The 20,274-nt window shown below is 38.2% G+C and overlaps 2 protein-coding genes across 2 annotated transcripts; one reads left to right on the forward strand and one right to left on the reverse strand.

Annotated features, from left to right (window-relative positions):
• The first annotated feature begins 770 nt into the window (after positions 1-770).
• cript (cysteine-rich PDZ-binding protein) lies at positions 771-10,439 on the forward strand. The gene is made up of 5 exons (XM_063482814.1): positions 771-896; positions 1,145-1,210; positions 7,074-7,128; positions 7,292-7,395; positions 10,118-10,439. Exons 1-5 carry the CDS (start codon positions 881-883, stop codon positions 10,180-10,182), a joined length of 306 nt encoding a protein of 101 aa, XP_063338884.1. The 5' UTR covers positions 771-880; the 3' UTR covers positions 10,183-10,439.
• Positions 10,440-15,593: 5,154 nt separating this feature from the next.
• gch2 (GTP cyclohydrolase 2) lies at positions 15,594-18,837 on the reverse strand. The gene is made up of 6 exons (XM_063482812.1): positions 17,962-18,837; positions 17,549-17,658; positions 17,298-17,353; positions 16,727-16,758; positions 16,543-16,627; positions 15,594-16,355 (listed from the first exon to the last, which is right to left on the reverse strand). Exons 1-6 carry the CDS (start codon positions 18,224-18,226, stop codon positions 16,226-16,228), a joined length of 678 nt encoding a protein of 225 aa, XP_063338882.1. The 5' UTR covers positions 18,227-18,837; the 3' UTR covers positions 15,594-16,225.
• Between the last annotated feature and the right edge of the window lie 1,437 nt (positions 18,838-20,274).

Here is a 20,274-nt window from a genome sequence, read left to right on the forward strand (position 1 = left end):
AAAGTAGTCATTGAGACTTTTGTGTTTTTATATTTGTGTAGAACATTTTATAATCCATTTTCAGATCTCTCAGCTGCTCCCTTTATGGGTCTGTGGATCATCTGCCTCCATCTCATCCTACCACTACCCTGCTCATCTGTCACACCAACCCTCTCCATATCCTCCTTTACTACATCCATAAACCACCGTTCATTTTATTATTATTGTGGATTTTGTTTTAAGCCCCTTTTACCTCAGATTTTTTTTTGTTGAAAACAAATTGTATGTTTGTGGTATACTTGTTTGAACACAATCCTTTATTTAATCAGTTTCCCTATTTAATCAGAACATGTGAACACTGTCACATGTAGCTAGATGTGAACCATTATTTATCAGTGAGGGCCATTCTTTTTCTACTTTCACTGCTATAACGTTATTCTGACAGCAAATAGAAAAACGAGATTCTTCAGTGTTCTTTAAACTGTCTCTGCCTGACTGCTACAGTCGCCTACTGTTTGTAAGCTTTAAAAGTTTTTTTATTATTATTTATTGCATTTAATTATTTCACACGTATTTCATACGTTATATTTCACACGTTATATTCACACGTGTGAAATAATGCAGCAGCAAACTTTTAATTTTTAAAGAAAACTTAGAGGTTTTCGTCCACTTTACAGATGAACAGGGGAAACTGCAACCAATTACAGAACAGGTTACTTGGACCCTCGCCGAAGGGCAGTACAACTAACCAATGGCATCTGAGATTTGAAATCTAGGCTTTGACCAATCAATCTCTTGCGAGCTGCAAGGAAACGGAAGTAACGACCGGAAGTTTACATTAACAGAGAAAGCTAAACGCAGCTAACGCTTCTGCTTCTATTTTAACAAACAAAAAAGGACAATGGTTTGTGAAAAGTGTAGGTATCTCGCCATTTTTCTATCACTTAATTTATTTTAGATCTTCGATTCTAATGTCTTTTTTCCCGTTAAGAGAAGCTCGATGATCCTTAGAAAGATGGCTAACGCTATGTGATGCTAACTGTTGTTATTACTGTCCTCACTGTTGTTTTGGTTCAGAAAAACATACCTTCACCTTCTAGGCTTATTTCCTTTAAATCCACTGCGCTGTTTTTGTTACATATGCTGCGTTGCTTTTTATCTCCAGGTGAGAAGAAGCTCGGTAAGGTCATCACTCCTGACACCTGGAAGGATGGAGCCCGGAATACAACAGGTGAACAGAGTAAAATCTGGATTTGTTTCAGTTCAATGGCATAATGTCACCAGTGTGCAAGGGTTGCTGGAAGTTTTGCAAGATTAAATAGAAAGATCACAATTAAAAACAACAGAAAATATATAGCTAATACAACGGGGAGGGGGGAATTAAGCTTTTAAACCAAAACCTGAAATAGCGTTCAGTTAGTGTGTGATTTCTCTTGGTTTTATGTACATTCTTAGGAGCATTGACTTAAAATATTAAGAATAAATCATTATATATTAAGTGACTCAAGGAAAGTAGTTTAAATACGTTCATGAACATGAAGTTGGGGCTTTTAATGATTTCTTTAACCTTGTTGCTTATGTAGGGTGGAATAATTGTACAGCACAAATCTTGAATGACTTAAAACAAACAAAAGAAAAACAACAATATGGTTTTTGGCATAATTCTGGCTGCTTATTTGATTCCATCCACCTTATGCAATCTACCAGTATCACTGGCAGCATGATGCTACCACCAGTCCTTTGCAGTATAAAAGTCACTTCACCGTGGAAATGAACAATGGTGTTCGAAAAGCTTCTACTTCATGACCAATCGTGTGCCTTGGTGATTCCTCGTTTCCGTCCTCATTCAAACCTTGGTAAAGTGGTAGCACATGTAAGTAGTTTGTATTTACATAGAGTTGTTTGAACTGACAATTTTGGAGTCCACAGTTGTTTAAAATTGTTCCAAGAAAAGTACCTAATTTGTGTAAATCTACAGTTCTGCTTCTTAGATCTTCACATAGTTCCTTTAACTTTCCCATTGTCCTGAGTATTGATGACTCCAATGAGTGCTATAAAACAAATTATTTTTGTGTTAGCAAAGCGAAACTACCAGTTGTAGTCAATCATGATCACTAAGGAGAGGTTAAGAGGTTTTGGCCTTGTCAGGTTAAAATACATCGTAGAACATTCAGCACCATTTATTGAAAAACTTATGATAGTGTGTGTATATTTTTGATCCTGTATGTATACTTTTGACCCTGTGTTGGATTAGAGAAAATCCAAACCTGTGCACCCAATTGTTGTTTTTTTTTTTTTTTTTTTAAAAAGTCATTCAAGATGTGTTCTGTACAATTATACCCTTGGAAAAGGAACAGTTGAAAGAAATAATTTGAAGTCCAAACTTACTATTACTATTATTCAGAATGTACATACATTTACTTTGGGGATGATCTGATATCCAATTTTATTTTATTTTATTTTATTCTATGTTATTTTATTTTAAACCAGTGATAGTAACTCAAGATTATAAACCTACAATCATCTCTGACTTTCATATCTACAGGGCTTTTATCTGCAGTTTATGGAGGACATGGAGTGTAACATAACATACCAGCAGACCAAATCACAAACGTCCATACAAGATTAAGATAAGATAAGATAAGATGACCTTTATTAGTCCCACACGTGGGAAATTTGTTTTGTCACAGCAGGAAGTGGACAGTGCAAAAGTTATGAAGGACAATTAGAATAAAATAAAATAAGAATAAATACAGTACACAACTGTACAGAATAGAATAAAAATAGAATACTATATACAGTAGAATAAAATAGAATAAAATATACAATAGGATAAAAATAGAATACAAATGCTATATACAACAGAGTGAAAAATACAACGGTGCCAGAAAGATTATTGCACATTTGTGTTATTGCACATTTGTGGATGTGTGTGTATGATCAGTTAAAGTCTTTGTTGTGGAGTCTGACAGCAGTGGGGAGGAAAGACCTGCGAAATCTCTCCGTCCCACACCGTGGGTGCCGCAGTCTCCCACTGAAGGAGCTGCTCAGTGCTGTCACAGTCTCATGCATGGGGTGGGAGATGTTGTCCAGCAGGGATGACAGCTTAGCCACCATTCTCCTGTCACTCACAACCTCCACTGGGTCCAGAGGGCATCCTGGACCCAGTGGAGGTTGTGAGAACAACCAAGGCATTTATTTACAATCAATTTCCAATAATAAAGTAAACAGAAAAAAAACACTTATTTTTATTGCTAAAAAAAGAAAAGAAGCACTAAGTTACATGTCAAAGCCTACACAAAGACAAAGCCTACACTCCCTGTCTGGCCACAAAAGCTTCTGCTAACATACAGACGAATTTAACCAAACACAACAGAACAGAGCAGGTCCCAAAGGTTTGCCACAGTTCACCTCTCAAGATCACTATAAGTAATCCTGAATCAACATGCATCTCTTAGCTCGGTGACTAAATGGAAAGGGGCACTTGCTGCTGGAGCTAATTACATGGAATTTTACAAACAAGCATAATCCCATTCAGCTCTGGCGTGAGGTGTGAGAGAACTGCAACAAAGACAGGCGAGAGCAGCTGTCTTTCATGAAGTGGCCAAATGACCGGAGGGCGTAGCAGACACATAGAGAACTCCACTGATGTATCATGAGATTAGAAAGTAAATTTCTTTTAAATGGTTGAATATGTTTTAAACATTTATACATGTTATAATGTGACTTTGTGAACTTTAAAGGTTCTCATTTTAGTCCAATTTTTAGAATTTTACTTTTAAAGTTAACCTTTACTAAATTCTTACCACTAGATGACACTCTTTAACCATTAATTGTTTATGTAAGTGCTGCTGAAGTGAGAAACAAGGAAATACCAGGTTTGCCCTGAGATTAGTGTGGTACAATGGTTAGCACTGTCACCGTACTACAAGAAGGTTCTGGGTTCAAACTTATTCTGGGAGCTGATGTGTCTTCCACAGTATGATAATATGCTTGTTAGGTTGACTATAAATCAGTTGTAGATGTGGAATTGAGAGTGAAAAACTGTCTCTGTGGTGGCTGTGTCTGCTGTACCGTGTCTGTCACGCTATGACAGTTGGATAAGTGGTTAGGAAAACACTGAGATCTGGCCTGAGATCTGCCAGTTATGATGTGCTAATCACACAGAACAAATGTGTTGTTATTGTAAGGTGAACTGAGCCTAAGCACTGAGGACTCGATGAAGGCTATAACTATAAGGCTATAGCTTTTTTTTTTGCTTTTTTTTTTGTGCAAATATTTTTATTGAAAAAAGAAAACAACACAGTACTTGCAGTTACCGAAATACAATTAACCTTTCTTCATTTTCATTTTCCTGCCAGTCTTTTAGGATATGTCTCTACCAGCTTTGCACATCTAGAGACTGAAATCCTTGCCCATTCTTCTTTGCAAAACAGCTCCAGCTCAGTCAGATTAGATGGACAGCGTTTGTGAACAGCAGTTTTCAGATCTTGCCACAGATTCTCGATTGGATTTAGATCTGGACTTTGACTGGGCCATTCTAACACATGGATATGTTTTGTTTTAAACCATTCCATTGTAGCCCTGGCTTTATGTTTAGGGTCGTTGTCCTGCTGGAACGTGAAGCCACTGTGTATGTATGTATATATATATATATATATATATATATATATATAAAACAACTAAACAAAAACACACTCTAAAACAAAGACACTTAGAGGAATGCACCCTGTGTATGACTCTAAATTGAATAAGTCCAAGACGAGCACAGGAGGTGGAAGACCGTACCCTCGCTATAGCCTGTTCCCAAGACTCCTCATGTATTTGAATTCCTAGTTCTCCTTCCCATGTACACTTAAGCTTAACATTAGAGTGGTTACTAAAAGACAGGATAGTATCATAGAGTTTCGAAATGGTTCCTCTGTGATGAGGAATAAATGATAACGTAGTTTCCCACTGCTGTTCTGGAGGTAAAGAGGGGAAATTTGGGAAACACTTGGCAACAAAATTTCGAATTTTAAAATAGCGAAACAAATGGGTAATAGGGAGATCGTAACGAGAAGACAAATTGGGAAAACTACCGAAAACACCATCCACATATAAATGTTTGAACTGTTTAATACCCTTGTCACACCACACTGAGAATGTCGAGTCCAAGAGTGAAGGGGGAAACAAATGGTTGTCGCTTAGAGGACCCGAGGAAGATGGCATTACAAAATTAAAGTGCCGTCTAAACTGAAACCAGATTTTGAGTGTGTTAAGAACCACCTGATTATCAGTATACAGAAAGGGTTTTACGGGTAAAGAGGAATAGAGCAAAGCTGGTATAGAAGAGCCCTTACATGATGATAGCTCCAATTTACACCACAAGGAACCAGAAGATTTTAGCCAGTAGCAAAGTTTATGGATGTGAGCGGCCCAGTAGTAGGCTAGAAAATTAGGTAATGCAAGTCCTCCACTAAATCTGCATCGCTGCAGTAAAGTTTTAGAAACCCTAGGTGGCTTCCCTCCCCAAATGAAAGAACCAATAATCTTGTCCAGTGAAACAAAGGCTATAACTTTTAATGTAAAGCTACTCTCAAGAACACATCTTATTAGCATCTGTTACTGGTAATTACAGAAAAAACATGAAAGGAAAGAATAAAGATTTTTACCCACTTAGCTGATATCAATCATTGGTCTATGAGAACGGTTAACTGAGATCCAGTGCTTCCTGGTTTGTTATAACCTTTCTCTTCATATTTGAAGTGGGCAATAAACTCCCCAAACAGCTACCTAAAACAGTATCTGGCACAGAGCATCAGAGACTGGATCACAGTACATTAATCAATCACTGTCCCTGTTGCACGGGCTAGACAATTGTTTTTGGCCAGACACCATGCAGTATAAGTAACATTAGACAGTTAGCACATGGCAGACATTACCAATAACCTCGCTCATCTTTCCTGTGCAAAAGCACAGAAGCACAAAGAAAAATGTCAGTTCAGCAGAATTTATTCCTTTACTATAATCCTGCAGTCCTGTAAAAAACTAAGTACACCCTTACTGTAGGAATTAAGAGGGTAGGTAGCATTCAGGGACTGATAATCAAATCCATTTAGTTTTGGTTTGATCATCAGCAAGTGTGAGCATCTCTATAAAAGAATAGGTTTTAGCAGTTTGCTTGTCCGGAGCATTCAGGTGTATTTTAACATGATGCCAAGGAAGAAAGATGTCAGCAATGACCTTAGAGAAGCATTTGTTGCTGTTCATCAGTCTGTTTATAGTTTGATCATTCTACAGTGATTAAAAATTATTATAAAGTGGAAAATTTTCAATCTTCCCAGGAATGAATGTGCCTGCAAATTCACACAAGACCAGAAGAAAGCCTCTTTTCTCTAACACAAACATGGCAGCACAGCTTAGGTTTGCCAAGTTGCATCTGAACAAACCAAAAGACTTCTGGAGCAAGGTTCTTTGCACAGAAGAGATCAGAATAGCCATAATGCATAACACTGTGCATGGAGAAAACCAAACACAACATATGAGCACAAACACAATGGGGAAGGAGTGATGATCTGGGGTTGTTTTGCAGCCATAGGACCTGGTCACCTTGCAGTCACTGAGTTGATCATAAACTTATCTGTGAGGGCCTCTGTCCAAACAGCTAAAATCTGGCTGATGCAACAGGACAATGATCCCAAGTGCAGCAGCGAATCTACAGCTGAATGTCTGAAAAGTAAAACAATCAAGGTTTTGCAATGGCCCAGTCAAAGTCCAGACCTCTACCTAATGGAAATGTCGCTATGCATAAACACATGCCTGAATCATGTTGTTCACTTAGGTTTTTATGCATTTTTGCTAGTTTTTGTTCAAGTAAAAAATCAGACTGTGTAAGATGTGTTGTTGTTCATCTGATGTTGTGTTTGAAGTTTTTATTTATGTCCTGATCTGCAAAAGCTTAGAACTGACAGAAGGGGCACTTTCTTTTCACAAGTGTAGGCTGAGTGGTGATACAGGACTACCGGCCTGCACAGAAACTTTATTTGTGGTTTTAATGTGATGTTACTTTAATGATGATGCTTGATTGGATCCTTTCTGCTTTTTCCAATCAGAGAGTGGTGGGCGCAAACTAAATGAGAATAAGATGTTGACTTCTAAGAAAGCCAGGTGAGCGCCATCAGGGTCTCTATTTTCACATACAAGAGCTACATACTTTCTCGCATGAAAATCACCATTTTAACTTGCTTATTCATTACAGCCATGCCGCTAACATGGCTAATCAACTTTACTGCATCTGTAGTTATGTGTCTATAATTCTTTCCCATCGCAGGTTCGACCCTTACAGCAAGTCCGGCTTTGCTATCTGCAGGATCTGCAAGAGCTCAGTTCATCAGGCTGGGTCACACTACTGCCAGGGCTGTGCATACAAGAAAGGTACAAAGTCGCACTGCTTATCATGCAGGAATGCTACTGCAGGTCCAAAACTTTGATTGTTGGAATGCATTTATTGCTTTCAGCAGATTCTAACAAAACTGCCTCTCTGCATGATACACAGATCAATACACCGATCTTCTTTGTAAACATTATACTTGTAATACTGCTTTTCTTCACAGCTTTAAGCTGTGAAAACCGTTAAGCAACTGCTTCTGACACATCTACTTATTTTTCTTTTGTTGTCTTTAAATTGAGGCAAAAATGCTCAGATTAGGATGTGGCAATAGCTGGGAATGTGAGAGGACTCTGACCTGCCGGTGGGCTTTTCCCCCTCTTTAATCTATTTTATATCTACTAAAGGTCTTAGACTAGATCTTTGTCGTTGAGTCAGTCAGATCAATGAACGGTCCCTCTTCCGTAGTGCTGAAGTCAGCATTTGCCTAAGTGGTCTAAGATTTAATCTTTCAAGAAGATTAGTTAAACAGTTCAAAGGTAACATGGCTGACAGTGCTAGCTGTTTACAGTAGATAATATAAATGACATAACATCTCAAAAGGTATAGATATGTCGATCTTCATGTTACTTACATGGTCCTGTGTGGCTACAGGTTATCAGGCCAGATAAAGAAGCAAGGGGCAAATATAATAACAAATACAAAGGATGAGTAGGGCAAAGTACAGTGCATGACAGCCCCATTCCCGCGTGGTTCGGCAAATGCGAATTCAACAACAGGGTTACAAAAGAACAGCCTGCTTGAGGCTTGGATGTTTTTGGAAACTTTAACATGAAATTGAGGTCAAATCAGCTATGTATTCTTATAATGCATGGCTATTCAACTAAGAAGTTAGTTGGGCCAGATTTTCAAACCGAGGAATTTATCTGGGCCAGATATTTTTTTGCAGCCAGTAAGCAGCAGATCATGATCAATTTCAAACCCACACAACTGTATTGAAAAACAAGTAATTTTTTATTCCTTTTTCCCCTGTAAATCTGGTGACCTCTCACAAATGCACACCAAAAGGTCCATTTAAAAAAATAGGGAGCTATAACTAAACTATTTTTTTTGCACATTTGAAATAATAATTAAAAAAACAACAACAACATTTTGATAATTCTCTTTCAAATTAAAATAAATATTTTGCTGACCACTCACTTTTCCTGCCATGGATGGAGCCCCATCCGTCACAAGTATACAGACACGCTTCATATCCAGACCATTTTCCTCAAAAAGAGCTGAAATCTTCTCAAACATTATTTCGTCCCTCTAACGGTAGTAAGCCGAGCAATTTTGCATCCAAAAAAAGGACATATATGCACAACTGTGTATTATCAGTTCTGTCTCAAAACCCATCTCCTGCTATAGACGTTATATCAGTTTTCTTCAGGTCATCTAACAGCATTTCAAACTCGTCTGACGCCAGAACTTAAACTCTACAAATATTTGAACTGTCTGACAGGGGCACGTTTTTAATAGCAGATGTCACACTTTAATTTTTTCGTCACTTATCACCGCATCCACCACAGCTAGCATGCAGTATTCCACTGTTTCAGAATCTGCGAAAGGCCTTTTCTTCTTTGCGAAGAAGCAAACACGAAGGGAAGCTGCTGCAGCTCTCTCTTGGGCTGTACAGGACCCTCACCATGGTATTACAGCTCCGGTTGTAAGATTATTAAACTCGCAATTAAACTGTACTTTCGCAGCCCTCTCCTGAGATTGCTCTGGAAAGTTTGTGTAGAAAGTCTGGTGTTTGTCATTGTGGTGCCTTCGTAAGTACCGCAACACACTCACTGCAAATTAAACACATAGGTTTGGCATTTGGATTTGGCGGTAAAATGAATAAGTATTTGTCAGTCCAGGCAGGGTTAAACCGACGGTTTTCATTGTCAATTTTACGCTTTTGGACTGAGAAAGACATGCTGTTGTCGCATCATATATTACGATGATACTTTAATATGTTTACATCACGGTGCATTGTGGGTTAAATATTGCTAGGCTACTAGGAGTGTTGCATTCACAGTCTACACTACGCTGTAGGAATTTTAAATTTTTTTAAATTAATTAATTAATTAATTTTTTGCGTTTTCTCTGTGTTTCTGCCAGGACCACAGGCAGGGCCACTCGCAGGTTGCTTCTGGGCCGCATGTGGCCCGCGGGCCACCGTATGAATAGGCTTGTTATAATGCCTTGGAGAAGTTGTGCTTTTGACCTTCTGTTTTGGCTATCGGTCATTTCATCAGATGCTTCAAATTTTCCTGGGGAAAAAACTTTGAGGAAATATGCACTTCTTCATCAAATATAAAATTTATGCAAAATTTTAGGTCTCTACTGTTATTTCTTATTTGCCTGCCATTTGTGCTTTTTCTGTCATTGAACAGGGAAAATTAGCGAAAAACATGCTTTCAGCAGGACAGTAAGAACTCGCTGGAGAAACAATAATGTTCCCAGATTTTCCACCAGATGCCTTTCGGAGTTGGAACCCTGAGCTGGGGCATATTGCAGATAAAAGGACCTCTGGTCTTCCTCAGGAATTGATGTGATCAAAAAGCATAGTTACAGGAGAGTTAATATTTAACTTACACTCATCAGTTTGATAGACAGAGCTGATGCTGCTGTTTTCTGTTCACAGTTCAGTTCTGCTGCCCCAAAGACGCTAAAAAATAAAATAATGATGCTTGCTTACACCATTTTTGCGTTGTTCTTTTCTCTCTCTGTTGTGTCCAGGAATCTGTGCAATGTGTGGAAAGAAGGTTTTGGACACCAAGAACTACAAACAGACGTCTGTGTAACTGCATGCTGATCAGGGAGAGGCTCCACACGTGAATAACGGACTGAAAGAGAGGTGGCTTTGTTTGCTGGAGCTGTTACAGTGGCCATACGCAGGCCATCTCTAAATACACCACCTGTTATCGCCTGTTTCTGCGGTAAAACACTCTCAGACTTTTCCTGTATTTTAAATTCAGTGCTTTCCTTTTCAAAATGTTAGTTTCTGTATGTAATATATGCTGTGTTGCTTTTGTTATGTGAAATAAAGCTTCCACTATGAGGACATCTGACCGGGTCGTTTTGTCTCCTTGCCTTCAGACATAAAGAGTTTAAATTTAGCCCGTGACGCACATTTGTCTCATATGCCTGAAATAATCAGTTTATTCTGACATAATCATATTTGGAAACGGTCAGGTGTGACCCCTCTGCCACCCCCCCATCCCCTCAACTGCTTTCAGAAAAAGAGGTTAGAGTTCACAAGCTCATCAGTTGATATTTAAAGGGCTCGCTCTCCCCCAGGCCTTCAGCAACATGTGCACACTTTTTTTAACGTGTCCTTATTGATTTATACTGCCGGTCAACAAGATACAAACGGCCTTAGTTTCTGGGTAATCTACAGCAGGTAACTCTCAGATATGACTGATGTAAATGAGTCAGCTGTTCATGGCTATGTTTAGCAGATCTTTAAAATACAAAAAACATTATCAAGAGACAGTTATATAATTCTGGACAGGGGAAATGTTCTAACAAATCCATGTTATTCATTTAACTAAACCCAGGCTAAATGTATATATTAATAAGATTAAGTTAAATAAGACATTAATATTAGTAAATCATGCCCATGACAAAAGAAATATTTAAAAATGGAAAACTGAAAAACAAATCAGTCATGAAATAAAATACAAACTAATTAAAACTATATTATCTCTGTGCCCATTATTCCCACTAACAGGAAATCTGAGTCACATACTCGTACCTGGGTGATTTGGTGTGCCACTTTGTGTCTCCATACTGAGACATAAAGTGGCTCTAGCTTTAAAAAGTCTGGATGTATTCGTATTGTAACCCAGAGGTGATTACCAGACAAAACAACTGCTAAAAAGGAGAATATGTGAATGAGCAAGACTGCTGCACCTCCTGGCACAACGTTCCCATTTATCTGGGCTTGTGACGCCCTGAGGGTGGATTTGTATCCAATCCTACTCTCAAACCAGGGAGCTTTCATGTGTAAGATGAATCCATTAACCACTACACAAAGGACCCACATACAGTACATGCTATTTACTACTCCAAAATGAAAAAATAGTGTCCTGTCCATGCACATATTTTTAAAATACATGAACAAACTGGAACTGCCAATTACACTTTAAAAAGAGAAGATTTCCCTTGTTTTATTGTGTTTGAGGCCTTGCTGGATGTGGCTCATTATCACTTATCATATGTTGACATTCAAAGAGAAAACAAGAGAGAATATGGAAACGTACCAACTGTTAGGGACTTTAGCAGCATGGCTGTAGTGGCAGAGCATCAGTCAGTGGGTCACCGTCAGAGCAGAACCGAGGACATCTGGTTCACCTCACTTTACTGTCTCAGGGAGAGTAGCACAATCACAAAGTCACTTATGTGCACCGATTCGCTTACACTAGTACACACGGTGTCCACAAAACAGAGATTATGAACTAGGATCCACAGTCAGAAACCTGTTAAACTCGTATTTAAAACTATACTTCAATATAATATATATCAGTCATACACCTATAAACAGGCCCAAGTTTAGAGTCTATACAATACAATCAAAGCCAAAAAGCCTGCTTTAAACTACATCAGGAACCGGCATGGGGAATGACAATGATCACAGACAAGCCTATAAGCTATGAGTTTGAGGCAGACTGTAGGTAAGACCATGGGTAATGAACTCTCTTCCACAGGTGCTACTGTGTATTTAAGAAAGGGAAAAAGCTTCATAACACAGTAATAATTGAGGAGCGTTTATAAGTCCAAATCAGCTGAGTTGCTCACAAATATATCTCATTCATATATTAATAAGAAAATATGTTCATACTAGATGAGAATTTATTTAACTTTGGCAACTTATAGCACAACTAAAAACATTTTCAGTGTTTCTAGGCTACTTATTGCCATTTCTTTACTTGGGAACATGCAAATAAATATGGTATATGCCGCAAATACTGCATTTAATATATACCAACCTTAAGGCCGCCTATGTTATCCTGGCAATATTCTTTCATGCTAATAAAAAACTGACTTTAACTACTAATGATGACATAGGCCATGATAATTAACATCTATCTACAATAATATTGATAAAAAAAAAATACAATGAATGTGCTGACTTTAAATTCAGCTTTAGCTTTAGCTTAGCTTTAGCTTAGCAACAGGGTCAAATTCTGACAAGCCACCTATCTAAGGTTAAGAAAAAAAAAAACAAAAAAAAAACGATATAGGCCTTGACCAATCCTCTCTACATATTAATGAAGCAGCCAATGTTCTACCTTGTGCATAATTACGCACCCTTTTCCTGTTGGTGACGCACGCACTATCGATCCTGAAGCTGCCTATTTAATATGGGCGAGCAGCTGCAAGCATCGGACACGACTTGGGCTCCTGTTGAAGGCTGAAGTCACCGGTGAGTCTTCCTTACTTCTTCTTATAGACAGATTTCTGGGCACTTAAAACTTTATTTTTCTTTCTCTAGTGTTTAGACCTGTGTTGGTGCAGAAACAGGGTCAAGGCTATTGTTAAGACTAAATAAGTACTAGCTTCTATTTTGTCCCTGAGATTTATTTCTCCAGCATAAAGTAGTGTTAGTGTTAGCAGTGGTAGCTTAGAGATGGCAAACCTACAATAAAAGGTAGAGGACAAACGTTGATTAACAACTCTGTGCACTGGGATGGTGTAGAAAGTGAGCACAGAATCTCCTCACCAGGCTTCGTTTTGTTTTTGTAGTTTTCCGAGTGAGAGCCTGTGCTAAAGCTAGCTGTGGACCACTTCTTAGTTACCTCTTTTAGTTGTACAGAAATTTTTTTCTTTGTCCCATCTGCTCCAAGTAGCCCTGTTAGAGGTGCGCTTTGCCCTCTGTGGGTCCGAGTCTTCCCCGGTCAGCCGTTAAACTCTGTTCCTGCTACTGTTAGCGAACCTTTAGCTTCCGCTTGGTTGCTACTGCAAAGACTTACTGCTGATGTAGAAATTTAAATCTTTCATTACTAAATCACTTGACTTAATTTTACTTCTAACTGTGAAAGAATGTGAGGAGAATCCAGCTAAAGTGGCGCAGTGACCATTACAGATGTGTCTGAAGCCACAAGGCCCGCCCATAATGCCAAGGCTGCCGCCAATGCTGAAAATTCCCACCACAGTACCCATGAAGAGTCCCTCCAAACCTGCAATCGAGAACAGAGTAACTCCAAATTTTTTATTTTAACTTGATAGATATTTGTAAAGATAGTCAAATGATTTTATGATAAAGTATATTAAAGAATAACTTTAACACTTAATTTAAGTTTATAGAAAGCAAATAGAAAAGTAGAACCGATCATGTCACCCTTTACTGGTTCTGTCAACAGTGGGCAACATTTTTCTCAAAATATATTCGATATAGTGCATGAAGGATTACACATGGAGTGATAGATCTAAACAAATGAAATGTAGGGAGGGAGTATGTGTGTGGGACAGTGCAGCAAAGTGCTCACATGCATTTAGCATGTGAACGATAAATTAATTTTTTTATAATCTGACATTCTTAGCTCTCTCCCTAAACAAAAACAGTGAGTGCAACGTTAAAACAGCTACATTTTAGCTCTGTACAATCATCTCCTCAGTCCTATAAGTTATCATTTTATTCACAGTAACTTTAAAAATATTTGAAGATACATCTGTTAGCTGGTGCAACTCGTTCTGATCCACAGGTTTCTTATACGACTCACAAGCTGATGAATAAAGGAAAACTGTCTTCCCAAAGTTTTACCCATTTAGTAGGAGTTTCTCTATCTTTACTACACTGCTATGTTCTTCTAGTTCTTTTAGTTTTCCTTACAATCCACAAGCTTGTTGCATAGCTTGTAGCTTTTTGGGTGAATATGACTGTATATAAAAATATCTGCAGGAAAACTAGACCCTTGAAAATAATTAAAATAACTGAAACAGTTTTGTGAACTTGGAAAAATAAAATATAGTAAAAAAAATGTAGAGGAAGTTTTAGTATTTGTTAGTTTGGTAAAATTTTACCACAACTTCCCTGATGAAGTTTTGAGGGATATGTTTATTGACAATCTGGATATCTACAAAACTGTGAGACAACTGCTTTCAAAAAGGCGTGTTTTTATTAAAAAAGCAATATTTTAATAAATCCTATTTCTGACATGCACCCTCCAAACTAAAAGTTAACATTTTCAAACAATAAAAACTAAATTGAAACAAAAAACCTGCTCTGCACTTAAAAAAAAAAAAGCAAGACTAAATCAAAATAAAAACGAATTAGTAAAAAAAAACCAAGTATAATATCTCTGACTCTAGCTATACAGGCTAATTTTTTATTTTTTGCGTTTATTAGACAGATTCAAAATTATATGTTCACACATAACCAGTCATGCAGGTTGTGAAGATGCTCTCTGTTATGTATCTGTAGAAGGTGATGAGCAGCATTTCTGGAGTTTGGCTCTCTTTATCCTCCTTAGGAAGTAAAGGCGCTGTTGTTCCTTACCCACAGCTGCTGAAGTGTTATCATCCCAGGAAGGATGCTCTGTAATGCTGAGTCTGAGGAATCAGAAGCTAGAGACTCTTTCCACAATCTCTTTATTAATGTGTATTAGAGTGTGTGGTTTTTCTTTGTGGTCCTGAGGTCTATAATGATCTCTTTTATATTTGTGATATTTAAGAACTGGTTATTGATGTCAAGTTGTGGACCTCTTTCCTGTATACATCAGACATATATACACTGTCAGTTATTAGTCCAATCAGTGTCAAACAATGGTCTGAGTTTTAGATGGGTTTACAGTTGTGTGAACAGAGCACGGAGAAAAGGGCTCAACAGAGAGCTTTAGAGGACTTGAGTACTTAGAGTGAGGGTGGAGGATGTGTGCTTGCCTGGCCTGACAGGCTGTTGTTAAGCGGTTGTTAACAAAATCTAATATCCAGTGACATATGTAGTTTGACCACCACCTTATTTGGAATGATAGCGTTGGATGCTGAGCTGTAGTCAACAAAGAGCAGAGAAATATAACTCATTTGGCTTCATTTTTCCCATTTGTCTAGTGTGTTGGGTGTTTGCTTCTGAAGATTCTTGAAAGGTCTTGTGAATTGTGGGTCTTATTTCATATCATATCTTATTTGTTCCATAGTATGAACACTCCACATACTTAAAATCTTATATAATGTAAATAGAATAGTTCAAACACACAACAGTAGTTGCCCTTGAGGTTTTATTTCTTTTCGACATGAACAAAATTGGACTGAAAACTTTCAGAATGCTGCTTTTGACCTTCCAGGATACTTGTCACAGTGGCCACTGATCAAACAAACATTTACTCAGTACTTCTATCAGCTCTACTCATTTGAATCATTTTACAGCTATAACCGTTGAATTTGCATCCTAAAATACCACATAATGCATAAAAGACTTTATAAATGTATTTATAAAGGACACAAGTTTTGTTAAATTAGTAAAACCAGTGAATAACAAATGTAATAACTTTGCAAGAGCACCTGTGAATGTCCCATAAGAAAAAAAATTAAAATCTTAAGTATTGTCACATTACAATATTGCACTGAAGTTGTATACTTGGCAATAATAATATACTATACTGCCAATGAAGACTGTACAATATCTTCTAAAGGCACCATGAAAGTAAGTATGTTGTGTTCACAGTGATTCCAACAATAGATGATCAGCAGTAAGACTGAAATCTTCACGGCTTCAGTGTATTGAGGTTAGATCGAGAGGTGAAGGTCTTGGATCTGCAGCAGTCAGATGCAGATCCCCTGGAACTCTAGAGCTTTCCACGTGCAACTGTAGACAGAGGCTCAGGAGTGGATGGCACGTGATGTCTGTTAAGTGCGCTGTGAAAGATACAGGAACTCCTCCCGAGTTTTGGGGTCCTCGAGGTAGACTCCCAGCATGGCGCTTGTCACTGTGCGGCTGTTCATCTTCTGGACACCACGCATCACCATACACATGTGCCTGCAAAACACACAAGTGAGCTTATCAAACCTCTGCAGCTCCTAAGCTTACTGGCTCCTAAGCTCTGCTTAAGGCCAGTATTTTGTGTCATATAATGCTATATGAATATCTGTGCAATATAACAGCAGCTTTAAGCTGTACAGATAATAATGTTGAAGGTAGTTTGTGTGTGTATGTTTGTACTTACGCTGCTTCAATAACCACAGCTACACCTTTTGGCTGCAGAGCCTCAGATATTCCAGTGGCGATCTGCTTAGTCAGTCGCTCTTGAACTGAAAACAAAACAAAACAATGAAATTCAGCTTATACGGTACACTAGATGATGCCAGTTTCATGCTGTTACTGCGTGCACACATTTGCCAGTTGCTTACCTTGAAGCCTACGGCTGAAGATCTCCACAATCCTGCAGAAATCAGAACACAAGCAAAGCAATGGAGATTCATTAATAATGATTCAGTTTTTAATAAACACAGTCTGGCATCAGTCTCTGACTGCTGGCCTCTTCTCCAGCCAGCAGACTGTATAACTTGTCATCTGTGAATCAGTCACATTCTGTGAATTTGTCATTCACAGTTCAATGTTAGTGAGACTGTCTCAAGTTCATCTGCAGCTACTGTAACTCTGCATCACTATATTCAGATTTAAAGAGATATTTTAGGACAGGAGGAGAAGGAGACAGGCAGAGAGGCTGTGATAATAATCTGGGATTCCCACAGGTCCAAAAGGATTTTCTCATGGCTCGAGAGCGGGCAGAGTTTAGACTTGTGTCTGATGAGAGGCCTAGATGATGGCCAGTATGTTTAGGCTCTAAGCCTCCAGGTCAATGCACTGGAATAACAGAAGAACGCAGTCAGCTGACACTAACACGAGAAACATACAGACACAGTGGCAGCTGGAGGGTACAGTGCATGTGTGTGTGTGGGCGCGTGCGTACTCTGTTACCTTGCCAGCTTGCTCAGTCCCACCACTTTTTTGTTGGGAATATATCCGATGTGAACCTGGAGAGGGACGACAGCCAATGAGAGCACATAATCAGAGAAATACAGGAGGTCAATATTAGCGGTTGAATGCTGAAATTAATTCACTGAACAATGCTTAATGAGTAAGAAAGCTTTCTTTCTTTTCTCACTCTTTCTTTTTTTAAATGTAACATTTCTTTCAGTCCACACACACATACATTCACATAGACCTACCTTGCCAAAAAAGGGCACCATGTGGTGTTCACATAGTGAAAACATGTCTATGTCTTTCACAATCACCATCTCTTCGTGGTCTTCATCAAATATGGCATTGTTTAAGATGTCTGGTGATACAAAGGCAAACGTATGCATTTAAATTATTTCATTATCTTTACTTCAGTTAAGGAAACATTCATTTGAAATCTTTTCAATATCCTGGAATCATAATAATAATGCTTAATACCAATAATAATTGATCTACCCGTTATTTTGTGCCTTGATCTTTTAATTTTAACGTCTGTGAAGATTTGAAATATCATGATTTGACCAACCAAACGTCCATAAGTAAAAAGATGCTGAATCCTGAGTTAAGTCATTTTGCTAACTCACTCTCTCATCCTCTCTCAACTTTTTCCCAGGTGACTCACCATCGATGGTCTCATGGTAGCCCTTGGTGAGGAACTGGATGGCTTTGGCTGCGCGCAACGGGGTGCGCAACAGTCCCTCCCGGTCGGTGTCCTCCCCAAGATGCCTCAGGATGTCGGTGTAGGCTGCCTCCAGCGCCGGTAAGCGGCACTCATCCTCTGACTCTTTGCGGGATATCTCGTGGTGGCGGTGGACGGTGGACATCTTGTTGTCTGTGATGCGCTCGCTTTGGAACTCCTCTACGATGTCGCCGACTTTTGTGCTCATGGTTAAGGCGCGCTTGGATTCTGCGGAGGACCGAGAAATAAACGAGGATGAAGTTCCGTTGCCCTGCGGTCTTATTGGCTGATTCGGTAGTTATCCTGTTTATGGAGCCTGCCTGGGATGCGCATCAGGCTCCTATTGGTCGGAGTCGTGCGTACGTCAAAAAAGGAATCATCGTCAGAGGGGTTAAACACTGACCACCCCCGCCCCCCAGCAAAGAAGAAAAAAAAAAAAGAAAAAAAAAAAAGAAAAACCGAACTATATCTTACATCACTTGAGACCTTTTTAAGCTCCTTTTAAATCATCTGAGATAATTTGTTCCAGTTATGTTGCTCTGATACAAAAAAGCTTAGTAAGCTCGTGAGGCTCATGACTTCACATGTTTGTTTTTTTTAAGTTTATGGAAATCAAATTACTCAAGAAGTTGTGTAATCACGTGAACTGTCTTGATAAGCCACAATCAAAAGCACAATATGTTTTTTTTTCTGCTGGGAATACACAGCCCAAAATGTCAGAGGCCTTCAAAGGTACATATCTGCATTAAAGATACTTACAACCAGTCTGTTTAACTCTATGTCTTAATTATGAAAAATGTGCATGGTTTGACATTAATTTTGTAATATTATTTTCATGAATAAAATGATTTAAAACAAACAAGCCTTGTGGGATCTGATATCTGATAAGTAATAAATGTTGTTTGCATGGTGATATAGTATTTTAATCATAATAAGAATAACAGTAACTTTATTTATAAAGCACTTTCAACCAAAGTGCTGTACAGCTATTTGAACTAAAAAAAAAAGAATAAATAAAAGCGATAAATAAAAACAATAAAAGTTAAAAACAGTAAGAATTTAAAAACTAAAAGACATAAAATTAAGACATGTAAGATAATTATCAGATAACAGTTATTACATTTATTTACTTTTCTTACTGTAGGTCAAAGGTCACTTTAGGTCAGTGTGCAGATTGTGATAAGTGTATATTTTGGGTGTGAGACAGAGAGAATGGAACAATCAGCAGTGCAAATTGGTTTATTTATCACTGAATTGTTCTGTTTACTATAAGCAATATGACAGCAAGAAACACAAGCGACACATTAGGTAAGTATTGGGTATTTATTAATCGACAGCACATATCACAGAAGAAAATTTGCTGCCATGTTCCCTAAAGCAAGTTACGCAAGGAATTAATATATAATTCATAAATATTTCTGGTTTGTCAAGCTCATTTCCAACGGACTGAGCAAAAGTGGAAAACTTCTTTTATCTGATGAATCACATTTAGACATTTTTCATGGAAATACACACACATCAGGCTAAAGAGCATCTGGCTTGTTATGCCTCTGTGATTACATGGATGTGCAAAAGGGCACATGCCATGGGTAACTTGTACATGTGTGAAGGCACCACTTGATATATAAAGCATTAAAGCGACGTAGCCATCCATCCAGATGGGCTTTTATCATTTTAAGAAAAGGTGTTGCTTGCTTCTGCTTACTGTTTTGTCTCAGCTGCAGTCATTACACAAAACTCATTCACTGCGGCTACTAGATAATAATATTGGCATGCAAACACTCAGATATCCATACATTTCATTTTTTGTTTGGTAGATGTGTATTCCATTTATACAAGGTTCAAAAGTCAAAAACATCAGTATAACTTTCTTTAACTTCTAAAATTATTTTAGATAAGTTTAAAAATGTTAGTTCCAGTTAGGTTCACGCTAGTAAGGTCAGTAAGTTCAGTCTACACTTCAGGGTCTAATATAAAGTATAGAGAGCATGTGCTGTTAGGTCGATAAGGTTTTAATTCAATGGGGTTATTTTTCGTTTTTGTTTTAGTTGAATTAACTGTTTCTGGGTTTACACAGGGCTCCATAGTGTTGTGATTTACACATTTGCCTAGCACGTGACAGATCCCTGGTTCAAGATCAAAATCCATACAAATCTACCAAATCAACTGTGCAGCGCTATCAGCTGTGTTGACCCCTTGTAAGGTAGCAGCTGAAAGAAGCTTCAGATACTCTAAATCAATAGGACAAACTACCAT

This window comes from Pelmatolapia mariae, linkage group LG8, assembly GCF_036321145.2.
Source record: "Pelmatolapia mariae isolate MD_Pm_ZW linkage group LG8, Pm_UMD_F_2, whole genome shotgun sequence".
NCBI lineage: Eukaryota > Metazoa > Chordata > Actinopteri > Cichliformes > Cichlidae > Pelmatolapia > Pelmatolapia mariae.

Bases quoted from the DNA above. Each gene is read 5' to 3' on its own strand.
- cript (XM_063482814.1), top strand. The intron at 1,211-7,073 runs GTGAACAGAGTA...TTTTCCAATCAG, and splicing joins TGGAGCCCGGAATACAACAG to AGAGTGGTGGGCGCAAACTA. The intron at 7,396-10,117 runs GTACAAAGTCGC...TGTTGTGTCCAG, and splicing joins GGGCTGTGCATACAAGAAAG to GAATCTGTGCAATGTGTGGA.
- gch2 (XM_063482812.1), bottom strand. From the start codon at position 18,226: ATGAGCACAAAAGTCGGCGACATCGTAGAGGAGTTCCAAAGCGAGCGC. The intron at 17,354-17,548 runs GTAGGTCTATGT...GTCCCTCTCCAG, and splicing joins TGGTGCCCTTTTTTGGCAAG to GTTCACATCGGATATATTCC. The intron at 16,628-16,726 runs GTAAGCAACTGG...TTTTGTTTTCAG, and splicing joins CTTCAGCCGTAGGCTTCAAG to TTCAAGAGCGACTGACTAAG.